The sequence below is a fragment of the Dicentrarchus labrax genome, unplaced genomic scaffold (genome assembly GCF_905237075.1).
Source record: "Dicentrarchus labrax unplaced genomic scaffold, dlabrax2021, whole genome shotgun sequence".
NCBI classification, from domain to species: domain Eukaryota; kingdom Metazoa; phylum Chordata; class Actinopteri; family Moronidae; genus Dicentrarchus; species Dicentrarchus labrax.
This window is the reverse complement of record NW_026136718.1, coordinates 24162441-24175498: the sequence shown is the minus strand read 5'-3', so window position 1 is coordinate 24175498 and position 13058 is coordinate 24162441. Positions and strand designations below refer to the sequence as shown.

General features: G+C 38.2%; 1 protein-coding gene across 3 annotated transcripts; it reads left to right on the top strand.

Moving 5' to 3' along the window:
• The first annotated feature begins 3961 nt into the window (after nucleotides 1-3961).
• lnp1 (leukemia NUP98 fusion partner 1) lies at nucleotides 3962-11449 on the top strand. 3 transcript variants are annotated; one of them, XM_051377668.1, is made up of 5 exons: nucleotides 3962-4519; nucleotides 6873-7118; nucleotides 7772-7870; nucleotides 8156-8342; nucleotides 9531-9660. In XM_051377668.1, exons 1-4 carry the CDS (start codon nucleotides 4334-4336, stop codon nucleotides 8321-8323), a joined length of 699 nt encoding a protein of 232 aa, XP_051233628.1. In that variant the 5' UTR covers nucleotides 3962-4333; the 3' UTR covers nucleotides 8324-8342; nucleotides 9531-9660. The 3 variants fall into 3 exon arrangements, with proteins under 3 accessions (XP_051233628.1, XP_051233629.1, XP_051233627.1); XM_051377669.1 differs by lacking the exon at nucleotides 8156-8342 and having other exon boundaries at nucleotides 9531-11449; XM_051377667.1 differs by lacking the exon at nucleotides 9531-9660 and having other exon boundaries at nucleotides 8156-9229.
• The last annotated feature ends 1609 nt before the right edge of the window (nucleotides 11450-13058 follow it).

The window sequence follows — 13058 nt, the reverse complement described above, 5'->3', positions numbered from 1 at the left end:
TGTACGAGGTCACAGACACAGCGAGGAATCATGGGATACTGGCGGACAATCCCCGGGGCTGTGTGTAGTTGTAGTTCGGTAGTGGGATTTTGTAGTCCAAACATCAGAGCAGCTGAGAAGCAGGGTATGGTTTACTTTAAACATGTAGTCCGATACATGTACTAATTACCTGTTTAAACATGTAATCTTATACATGTAAAAAAAAAAAAAAGTATTAAAAATGTAGTCAGTAACCAGTAACAAATTGTAATCTGATTACATCTTTTTTGTGACTAACGAATTACAGTTACCATTTTTTATATCCTGATAACGTAACTCAGCTACATGTAATCTGTTACTCCCCAAGCCTGCACAGAAGTATGATACATGATGGTGAAATCATGATGAGGTAAATCTATTTCAGTAGTTCTCTCTCATTGTGCCGAGGATGCTTTTAGGTCTCAGTTGTAGTGTGCAGTGAAGGGCCAGGGTACAATTAGTCTGAAATGTGCGTCATATATGTAGATTAGTATTTACACACAGGAAACATGTTTAATGGGTTTAAGGTTTATTCATTTATCATTCTTCAACACAGGGTTGTACAACAAAATGCAAGCTGTGGTGACTTATGCTACACAAAACACTATTGTTTATGGTGGAGTGTGGAGGATTCATTAATTAATTAATCTGTTAGGGAACTGCATGGTAAAAATCTACTACTGACCCACTAACCTCACTCTGTGTATCATGAATGAAGTGGAATGAACATTGTTTGCACGTGAAGCCCTTTATAGAGGAGGTTCATTATAAAGACATACATTACAGAATGAACAGTATGGGAACAAGTAGGCCTATCCTGGAATACTATCAGCTACCAGATTTACCTTTTAGTTTACAGCAAGTTGATTAAATACATTTGTATTTTGTGTGCAGGTTGACTGCAGCCACCAGGTGGCAGTGCTGCGGACTCGCTCATGAATCCATATGCGTGCATACTCTTTGTACTATACAGAAATAACCACTTGAACTAAAAATGTCATAGGTCTGCACCTACAAGACGTTGGAAAACAAATCTTATTGCTGTCATAAAAAGCAATCTAGTATAGTTTGTGAATAAACAGTGAAGGTTATTTTCTTTTCAAATTGCAGATGTTTTTCAGCACCAACACCAGCACTCTACAGTTTATCCTGGTCAATGTGGATTCATCATATGAGTGTGCGTGCCTGCCTGCGTATGTTTGTGTCTTTGCCAAGTTCAGTCTCCTCTCTGTCCCAGTTTAGAGCTCTGTGCTGGTCTGTCTGCTGGAGCCTGATTGCTCAATCTGCACCCGAGGCAATCTGTCCTCAAACAGTAACCAGTGCTGAAAAGTTTTCAAAGTCAACTGTATTTAGCTGGTTATGGGGAGCCTGTGTAATGAAGGGGTCCTGTCCTTGCAGCAACAGAGACCTTTCATAGGACAACTATTCCCTTATGAGGTGTTCCATATTTTAAGGACTGAAGTCATATATTCACACAGTCGGGTGCATTGTTTCATTCAGTTTTGGAGCTGTATTAAACTGAAAAAGCAGCATTTTAAATTCACAATTTAAACCAAATGAAGAAAATCTGTCCTGGTTGAGTAGCTTAAAACATGTGGATGCCTCTCAAAATAATCCATTTTACACTGACACAGTAGCTTGTTTTGAAAAGCCATGAAATCAATTTTGCCACTGAACTACAAAACGTGATGAGACACAATAACCTTGTATATATATAATGTGTGGCATGTCTATACAGTGACCCAGCATAAATTGTTGTTTCAGAAAGGTGAAAAGGGTTACTGGCAGAGGTTACAATAAGGATGTCTGATCTTCAGGCTATTCCTGACTCCTAACTCTGTTGTTCCTGTTAAATGTGCCTGCTATTGTTAGCACAGCCTGGCTTAGTTTTAGTCGCTGCCACTAGATGTTTGGAAATCTGTGTCCACTGAGACCTGTACGCTCCTATAATGCTGGCAAGTGTTTAGATGAATTGTACTTTGGAAATGTAATTTAAAATGTATTTGTCTTTACAAACCAACTGCGTAAATACCCTGAATGATTCCAGTAAGATCATTTAATGAGATTAATCAGATGCTCATACAGGTACATTTTATTTATACAGCTTTTTGTCGACCTCTTTGTTGGCTAATTAGGTCTAGATTTCAAAAAGTATTTTGTAACACTATTTAGCAGATTTGTGACACACACACCGAAGAGAAAGTTGAATCAGTTGTAGTCAATAAGCTTTAACAGAGTTAGACGGCAGCCTCCTGTCCCTTCATTCACAAATCTGATCTCTTGTATGCCAGCTAGATTTAAAATATTTACCTCCATTGTTTTGCACTTTTTTACATTTGTTCCTTATTATAATATACAAGGACTATAAAGTATTTAAAGTTATCTCAAAATACGTTAGTTTGGCTAATCCCTCTGAATCTGTAATCTGATCACTGATTTATTTTCCAAAAATATTGGGTTATTTGCATTTTCATGAAATAAATATTTGTATGTTCAAATATTATGTGGGTATATATAAAGAGTGTTTATTGTTTTTTCATTTTTCTTGGTCATTTCTGTTCAGGTGTGACCTTAATTGGCTCCCATCTCTAGAAAAACAACAGATTACTGTAATCCTGTTCTCTCTAACAATCTGAGGTTACATGACAAGGCAGCGTGAATGTCTCATAACACTGCTTGTCCAGATTAGTCCTCGTCTTTGAGACTCAGGTCTCTGAGATGATTAGCAGCAGTTTGATCCGTTCGGTTTGTGAAGGAGGATTTTGCTCAAGTTCAAGGGTAAATTTCATCTTAAGAAATTCCTGAAGCTGAAAACTTGAAGTCCCCTCTAGTCAAAAATCTGTTTACCTCCTTGTTCCTACAGTGTGCTGTTTGAATGCTGTCTGTGCAGTGTTTGGCTCTAGAAGGATGTTTTCATATTCATCTGGTGAAAGTGGAAAGTTTTTCTGTGCTCATTGAGAATCTGATTTTTAAGGGGCGGGGCCTACCAGCATGATTTGTGACATCACAAATAGTTTGGAGGTCAGTCCTGGTCCAGTATGCAACTTGTACAGTGTGATGTAGAAACCTGAAGCCACCAGTGGACATTGACTGAGAATGGACTTTACAGTGAAGGAGGAGACATAGATTCTGTAATTTTTAACATGGTAGAAGGAGTAGATGTCTTTTTAAGGATTTGTGGAAATTTTGAAAAAACATATTAGACATACAATATTGTTCCAATCAGACTATTTATATATGTTTGTAATACATGTCTGGAGATGTTCGATAGTGATTTATACATCATTACCATGTCATATTCCTATGCAAACAAAGCACATTCAGTATGACCCCTCAAACAGTGTCGTTGTTGTAATGGACACTCCACAATACTCCATAGCATCATCCATATTTCATGTTGGAATAATATTTTCTCTCTTGAATTTATTGACGTGTGGAGTAAATAATGTCATAAAACATCTGTTGCACAATGTTTATTCAAATTATAAATTGTATTTGTGATACTGATGGCATTGAATCAAGAGTGAACTACTGACATACCATAAATGATTTGGTGAAGTGGAACACTTCCACCCATTGTACATCTTCATACATTATGTGCTCATAAATATTTTGGTTACAACTTGTACAAATGTTGCTCCTCCAGTTGTGTACACATCAAATTGTACTTGATAAGAAATAAAGGCAAGAAAACAAAAAATAGGATTTAGCAGTACCCAGTGAAAACATATGCTCCCTCTGTGTCCTGTATTAAACAAGCCGCAGGCTGTCAGCGCACAGCAGTACACAGGGTAGCCTGCACTCCATAATTATTGACAGGTTTGATGTACTCAGCGAGTGGAAAGTATGGGGAAATTGGAGTTTCAGTTGTCTACCCCCAGGCCCATGACTGTAATGGAAAGATTAAAAGCACTGGTCACATCACCCACCCAGAGCCAAAATACTAGCCGCTCCTCTCTGACTCGCACCTCCCTGTTTATTCCAATCACCTCCACTTTTACTTTCTCCCAGCCCCTTGATAACTAGATTAAAGGGGATTCACTTATTTAAAGACTTGAGAACAAAAGCTCTGCAGTTTATTTCTGGATCATCCAAGAATACAACTATAGCAGCAGAGCTCGAGGCTCCAGAGGGATCTAATTGAAGTAAGTTACCTTTGCTTTGTGGGACAGTGTTGTGTAGTAGAGCAGCCAGTCAGAGGCTTAGTAGGTCAGCTCAGCATTGTCTTTACCCTCCGTGCCACTCGGCTGGGATCACACTTTCATCTGTTGTACTGGGAGTTGCTGCACCAAGAGGCTCCCTGCACAACTCCATCATGGCTCTCAGGCTCCTGCCTGCTTTTATAACGGACAATGATGAGGATGATGATGGCAACTTCACTAAATGGATGAGCAGTTATTGGGGTCACGGAGCAGAATCCAGACACTCCAGGGAAAGAAAACGCAGTTTCAGAAGACCTTCGAAAACACTGCCTGATCGAAGAGCATCACTCCCGACTGTGGTAAGCATTTAATGGATGCATGCATGTGCCTTTCTATAAACAGCAGCAACACACTAAATATCTGTCTGACCACAGCATACATAGTGCTTTTAAACTGATGTAAACTTGTAAAAACTACTACTTTTTAAAATAAATTACCAAAAAATACTGTATTAATCAAAATCCAATGCATCAGCATGGAAAATTAAACATTTAAAATAAAAGTTAAGTACAGTAAATTCAAGAAATAAGGTTGAAAAAGCAAAAATCGTATGGATATTTTGGCAGTTAATGACAGTAGACGAATGCATGTAAATACTCTGTAGGTCTGTGATAGAGTTTAGGAAAAGGATGTTCTGACCTGTAATATGCCAATTTCACATCAATAATGTGTGCTCATGCTCACACACAAACACACAGACATGCACTGATAGATATGTTGTTGTTGTTGTTGTTGTTGTTGTTGTTGTTGTTGTTGTTGTTGATGTTGATGTTGTTGCTGTTGTTTAAGACTGACTTATATTCTGGTGCAACTCAAGTAAACAGGAGTTTATTTAACTTCCTGTACTATGTGCAAAATGTTCAACCATATGCTGACTTAACTAGACTGAGCTGATTTCATTGCTTCACTATTATTGATAGAAAGTTTTCAGATGAAAGCAGACCTGGTTGGGAGTCTCAGCCATGTAAGAGCTCTTACACAAATTGAGAACACAAGCTCAATGCTATAAGGGAATTTACTTACACAGCGAGGTCAAAGGTCAATGCCAGCTGCACGGCAGCACACTTGTGGCTCATACAGTAGGTACTCAGTATGGTCAAGTAGCATTAAGCAAGATGGATATAGGCATATACACTGTATGCTTCAAGGGGACAAATGACGATGAGTGTGTGAGCTAAAGTTACGTTTTTTTTCATGAAAGCAGTACTTAGCAGTCATATTATTTTGTTTACATTTGGAGGTCTTTAGTTTTATTCCTTGGGAACCAAAGAACATCTTCTAAGTTAACTGGCAGGTTAAATGAAGCAAAAGCAGCTGATGAGAGATATGATGACACATGCTCATATAGATTGGCCTCTCTGATGGCTCGGCTGAAAATTTGATTTATTTTCAGTGTGAAAGCCTCTGCTCACTTCTGCTAATACAAATCGACTTGAACATTAGATCCAGAGGAGGAATGAGCCAAATGACCCCAATATTAATCCATAAGTAGATAGATGTGTACTGTAAGGCAGTCTTTTTAGACACTGTTAATGAACAATAGAGCAAGCTTTGTCTTGTTGTTGGGTTCTTCAAGGGGGTCACCACTGATTTTACACATCTAAGTCTTCAAAATTAATAAAGACAACCTGTGTTACAAATTGGTTAAAGAAGTGGGCATGTACCTGAAGGGAGAATCTAATTAAAAGATGCCATTAAGTTGCACTGTGGGAAATGTAGGATGCATCATTTTTGGAGCTTGACCAAAGCTAGGTATTGAAAGTCAGAATATCTCGGCTTCTGCTGCGTCGAGTCTCTTATGTGTGATTTTCTGCAGTGACTGACAAGAGAGTGGACCAAGTCAAAACCAGAATATTATAATATATATATATATATATATATATATATATATATATATATATATATATATATATATATATATACATACTGTAATAATATCTAATAATATGTATATAATATATAATAATAATATATTGCTTTATTTTGACCATGCCCACAACCAGAGTTATTATATTTTTTCAGGTTTAGTGTTTATTGTTTAAAAATATTTTTAATAGTTTCAGTGTTAGTTTTAGCTTTTTAAAACAAAAATATTGGGGCTATTTTTCAGGGGCAAAATTTAATACGGTCAGAATAGGTATAACAATATAAACACAACACTGTGAAGGCAATTGATTCGTTGTCATGTAGACAACACAGTCTCATGCTTGTTCTGTTGACACATTTAACCAAATTGACAAAGACTAAAATCTATTTTTATATTATTTTTGTAAGTAGTTTTATTTTATTTCAGTTAACCAACATTTCTTTCACACCTAGTAGGAGTTTTTAGTTTGATTTTAATTAACTATAATAACCTTGCCCTCAATATACCTGTTTTGCAACATATAAGTGTAATAATGTGATTATTCCTGTTGTGTACACAATCAATGAACTGACTGTCCAGAGGCAAACTCTTATTAGGTTGGTGCATTGCCGACATGTTACTTAAGAATATTAGGAGTGATGAACCCCATTCACAGACAAAAGCTCAGCATGGTCTGGTTTAATGTTCTTCTTATTATGGGAATATTAACACTATTGTTTTCCTTTGAGCTGATACTGAATCATTGTGGACACTTTGTACACTGTCCTTCTCTGTGTGGTCCACAGTCACAATTAGATGCCATGAAGTTGAACCGGCTCCATGCAGCGGCGATGGCAGCCACCCCGAGCCACATCAAAACAAGAGAGGAGAAGGGGGAGGTCCGGCCCCACCAGAGAGCTCGTCGTGCCTCCTCAGACGACAACAGCCGCTCCAAGTCAGCCATCCCAGAGAACCGCATCACCACCATCCCAGAGCTCACAGAGTCCTTCGAAAGGAGACTTTGTCTCCGTGATAAGAAGACCATGTCTCTGGTGAGAAGAGTTAATGAAAGTTTACAGTTTTCTTTCCCAGCCCACTGTGTTGCAGATTAACCAGCTGCAGGGTCAGTCAGGTTTGGTGCCCTCTGTCTTTCAGTGGAAGGGTGATCATGAAGCCCTTAAAGATTAAGAAGCATTAAAAGGTTTACTACCTTATGTGCTGACAGGATCATAGGCAGGTTTGAACTGCATGGCATGTCCCAAAAGCTCACATTATTCATTGTAAACTGTGCTGTATCTCTTGTAACACTGTGAGGACCAGAATAAGATATTTCACATTTTATGAAAGGGCTAGGTCAATGCTATATTTTGTATTTGCGTATTCAAGTATTTTAGTTTAGTTTGAAATGGTTTGTTTTCAATTTTCACAACTTGTAATGTAAAAAATCAGGTTTTAGTTTTTGAAGTTTTGATATGACAGCAAAGATATTTCCTGTATACCACATTGTGTGAACATACAGTATATTTACTGTTGATAATATACAGGATAATTTACTCATGTATTATTCAGATAATTTAGAGGATTTCTGGAGAATAATCTGTGGCTAAATGCAGAGTTGTGTTTTGTCATCAGTTTTAAAAACATCATATTCATTGGCTGTTTTAAAATATTCAGCTTTTAACACTGAATATCCCTCCTTTTACAGAATGATGACGACGAGCTGTGCCTGATCTGTCATGAGGACATGCGGATGAGTGGAGGGGGAGTCCAAGAGCTGCACTGTACACACCGCTTCCACAAAGAGGTAAAACATCTTTTGTCAGACGCATTGCATGTCTCCTCTACACTGTGTTTACATGTCCCCAAAGCAAAGGAGTCTCCACTTATTCACTCCAATCCCAGCATGTCAGAGATCAGATGATGGTGCATGAAAGCAGCTCATTCCTGGATATGCATGATGTGAAGAGGGATGAAAACAACCTGCCTACAGCTGAAACCTATCTCTGTGGAAGCATGGAGCACTCTAACAGCTTTCCCCCTGGTCTGAGGACTTACTGATAATGATGTCTCCGTTTGGTGGGTGCTGAAGGCGGCTCGGAGGTCAGAGCAGTGTCGGCCCCGCAGCGGTAGTGAAGCAGCAGCCTGTCAGGTGAGGAGACTCTCGGACGAGAGGAGGAAGTCGGCTGATGGACCAATCTCCACAGAGAAAGAGCAGCACATACCCCGACGTCAGCTTTCCCTGCGGAGACATCGCTGATATCATTCTGTGGAAGGAGGTGACTCATCGATGGAAAAGATGAAAAACATCAGGATCCTTTCCTGAACTTTTACTACTATATGGTGTGATGTTCAAGTGATAAAATCTCAGGGCCTGTGTGTGACCTGGTCCTCTAAAACTGTCCTGTGGGCCCTCTTGGAGGCATTTTCTCCTCAGTGTCAAAAAACTAATTTAGGAGAATCCTTAAATTATATTTTATAATTGTACACATAACCCAACTAACCCAAAGTCTGAAATAAAGAAAAATAATTTCTATGGAAAATTCTTATTAGGAAAAACCTGAGTATTATACAAGTAATTTCTATATGAGTATTAGAAATTACCAGAACCTGAAGTTTCCTGCTTGAACTGCCAACTGCTGTACTGAAATATAATGCTACTTTAACACTGGCAAACAATATGTGCCTCTATGTAATACCACTTTTCTAAATGAGACGTATAAGCTATTTTCTTCATAGTAGTATATAAAGTATGTCAAGATGCTCATAGGTCATATAATGTTACTTTATGCTCAGTAAGGACTTGTTTCTGGGTGACAACCTCACCAATATCTTTCTGCTTACATTCATCAAATGATTTTAAATATCACACACAGAGAATAGTTTCAATTCACAAGCCTTTCAGCAGAACTACAATATAATTTTAATAGTGTGGAAAGTAAAAAATATGCTACAAAAATATTCCAATGGCATTTACAGTAGATCTAATTCATTTGTCTCAGCCGCTGTAATTTAGTGTTTCCATTAATGCTATATACTGTAGGGTGTGTGGACTACTAGGAAGACTTTTGATTGCTTGGAAGTTGCTTTAATGGAGTCCAAAAGATGTGTTTTTAGTGTTTTGTGTTGTAACAGTCAATAAGGAAATAAATTCTCAAGTTATCTACTTTGCATTGTACCTGCTTTATACCTTTTTAAACAGAGGAAACAGTTTAGACTCTTTTATAACTGCACTTCTTCAACAATAGAGTGAACGTACAACAGAGTAAAACACGTGATAACAGTGTCCTCGTAGCGCAGAGTCAGGGTCAATGCAGATGGTGTCGTGCGTATGCTATGTCAGCATGTTGGAAATTACCTCCTGGCATCAGTGAGGGAAATCAATACCGGAAGAAATCATAAACATTCAGCCTGCCTGAAAAATAGATATAACAGATGTAATCACCTCTTTTAAAATGTGTTTTCAGTGCATGGAGCAGTGGCTGTGGAAGAAACAGATGTGTCCCACATGTTGTGTCTATCTGTCCATGCTGAAGCCCCTCTACTGGTCCTCGTCCCGCACCAAAGTCCCATAACGGTCCTGTGCCTACACACCTGCCATGTCTGCATGCCCATGTGACCCACTGACCCTCAGTCCTCCTGCATGAACACCCGCTGCTCCAGTTGGTCAGGGTTTAGGAGGAGCAGACTTTAAATCATCTTCTGTCATGGGAGGGCCCTCAGTTAGAGAGAGAAATTATAATTTGGTGGTCTCACACTGTTATAAGAATATAATGTTCTGTTCTGTGATCGCCCTAATATGAGAGGTTTTGTCTTTTTGTCTTTATTTTGTTAAAAACATCTGGAGACACTGCATTAAACCTGCACTTTTATTTCTTTAAGATTATTAAATTTTTTAATTATCAATTTCTCTACAAATTATTTTGCTTCCTTTTTTCTTTTTGCGTTTTTGCACATCTCATTTACCTTAAAGGAACGATTTGACCCTTTTAGAAATGCGCTTATTGGCATTCTTACATAGCGTTAGATGAGAAGATGCTGACATGTCTAAGACTGAGGTTTACCTTTACTTTGGAAAAAAACAAATATCTTGAAAACAGACTTAAAGCAACTACAAGGAATATTCATTTTGTGTTGATTCTGGTGACCCCTGTGGACAAAAGCAGTAGTGTTTGTACTGCTTCATTTCATTGAGTTCAAGGGGAAACGGGGGCAGACAGTAAGAATAACTATATAGAAAAAAATAATCTTCTTTCTGATTGTTTGTTTGTGTACGTCATATAGAGGCATTAGTATTAAACTGAGTTGAAAAAAACTCGTAGTTTAATTTGATTAGTTTAGTCTCCTTTTTCTGACAAGAACAAAGTTACTGTTACTAACAGAATGTCCATAGTGTGTTCAGTATTTGCATATTCAGACTTATTGTGGGCAGTATTGGTTTTATGTATTGCAGACTCAGTCCAGAACTAAATCTTGTGGAAGTATCTGATAACAGCATGGACATAAACTAAAAATACTCACAGCTTCATGATGACTAGCTTTGCTGATGTGAAAGTGAGTGAGTGCACCCACCTGTGTAAATAAACTTTACACTGAAGTTATAAAAGTGAACTCCTGAAACAATGAGCTTCTCTGTCACACCCCGTTTTCCATCTGCTCCACCCTCCTGCCTTATCTATGCTTATATTGTTTTGCATGTGAAATATTTTGCATGTGAGGTCTAATCCACTGTCATCTCTGCACTGTTGTGTATCTTACACTGCCAAATGAGAGTCCAACAAAATCTGACTGCCTGTATATACATGTAGTCGCAAAAATAAGCAATTGTGTGAATGTGATTTTGTTTCTAGTTAGTAAAAGTTGTCTTTCCGTGTACAGGATGTATATCAGTACTATTATTTCATGTGATCTTAATTCATTTACTAACCAGTAAACCCTGGTAATCTGCTGTGGTCTTGCAGGGATATTATGTCCAACCAAAATTAATCTGTTTCTGCAGCACGGACGTTTGTTAGGATCAGTATAATGGATGGAATAACTGGAAGGTATCCAAGTGATTTTTAAATCTCTCTAAACAGTGAATGACATTGTAACTAAGCTACATTTACTGTCCTCTCTGAGAAATATAAATGTGTCTTTTGGATTGTCTTTCATACATGACATTAAACTTTATTGATGTCCTACATTTTAAAAGATCTTGACTCCGAACCAAAAATACAGAATAGTTTCACACTGCCAAGACTTAATATGCTGAAGTAATACTCGAAGATCAACACTCAACGAACCTTCAGCTGCTACGTTCACTGTTTCCCTGAGAACAAACTGCTGACACACAGCACTGTTTTCCACTGTTGTGGCTCTTAAATAAAAACACACTGACGTGACACTCCCTTGCTTAAAGTGGTTTTCTTTAAACAAAAATACACTTTTCTGTTCTTCATGTACCATTTACAGTAGTTATCTCATTTCATAATGCTTTCGTTGTTCAGATTATAATACTGCAGCCCATAACAAGGCCAATAACAACAAGTATTCAAAGTTATCCAAATCCCATAATACCAATAGCAACAACATAATAGAGCTTTCTCAAAGCAGACATTTTGAGCTTGCACGATATCAAAGGCCTGTCACTGACACACCTAACTAAATGGAATGCAGTCGATATCAACGTCATTAGTTTCACCTGTTTGATATTATAATGTCTAAGTGGTCCAGATGGTGCTTATTCCCTGTTTAACTGTTACAATACGTCCTGCTCTGAGTTAATACGGAATTAATTATACAGCAGATACTGTAAATGTAGGGAAAACATACGCATTTTATATGCCGTTAAATACTGTTACCTCAGTATGTTTCAAGTCACCCTTTGATTTTTCCCTTTAAAGTATCGTTAAATGCTTGAGCCTTGTTGCGTTTTTTGACATATTCCAACCAAATCAGGCGTTGCGGCGATTGGCAAAGGGTTGAGAGGCAGCGTGCGCGGGCGTGTTTATTTGTCACCTGTGAACAATCAGAAAATAACTTTTTATTTATCTGATTTACCGGCTTTCAACTGGTGCTCCCTCTTCTTATTCACTCTCTATGTCGCTCAACCACCAGACACAAACGTATGGAGCAGCTTCATCAGTCTCATCAGCGGCCACGACAGCGCTGCATTTCTCCAAGAGTTGATTCTGTTTCAACTTTTCTGCCACAGGTTGCTGGAAAGTGTATTCTGCACGCTAGCATGTGAACAAAGAAGATAAGGTCAACACTCATAAAAACATTGCTCTAGCGCACTACTAGTGGTTGAAAACCTCACAGGGTGCCTTTAAATGTGACACATTTTGGGTCATTTAAAATATTAATAAAGATTTTTTTTTAAATTCCCCAGAATGTTATTCCTGCCAGTGTGGACTTATAAATAGTGGGTTTAACACACATGCTACAGCCTACAAACAGCCTTAGAGAGGGGAATCGAGAACCGGTTCCAAATAGTCTAATCCATTGTAAGCCACCAAGCTTATCAGTTCCTTTTTATCAGTGCCAGCATGTTTTTTTTGACTGTTGGGCATTATAAAACAATTACGTCAAACTCAAGCCCCTTCGCTGCTAGAAACCTGAAACATGAAGGAGTCATGGTGGAGAAGAAGAACCGGTCCAAAGCGCCTCATGTCACAAAGAAACTATACCTGCTCTTTTTCCACACTGTGTTCAGACTCACAGATGATAATACAGTTGTGGCCTACTTTTTTCCACAAAGAATATGGATCAGGAATCAGTACAGGAATCAACAAAGAATCGGGCCGATAAGCAAAATCGACAATGGTATTGGCATCAATAAAATCTCATCTATTCTCATCCCTGCTTTTACTAGCAGAATATCTAGTCTATCCTCCTGTTTGAATCTTTACAAATAAATCAATTCTTCACAAACAGTAGTAGTAAACTACAAGGCTAGAATATGTGTTGGACGTTAGAGGGGCGTTTGTCAAACACTTTGGGGGACAATGGAT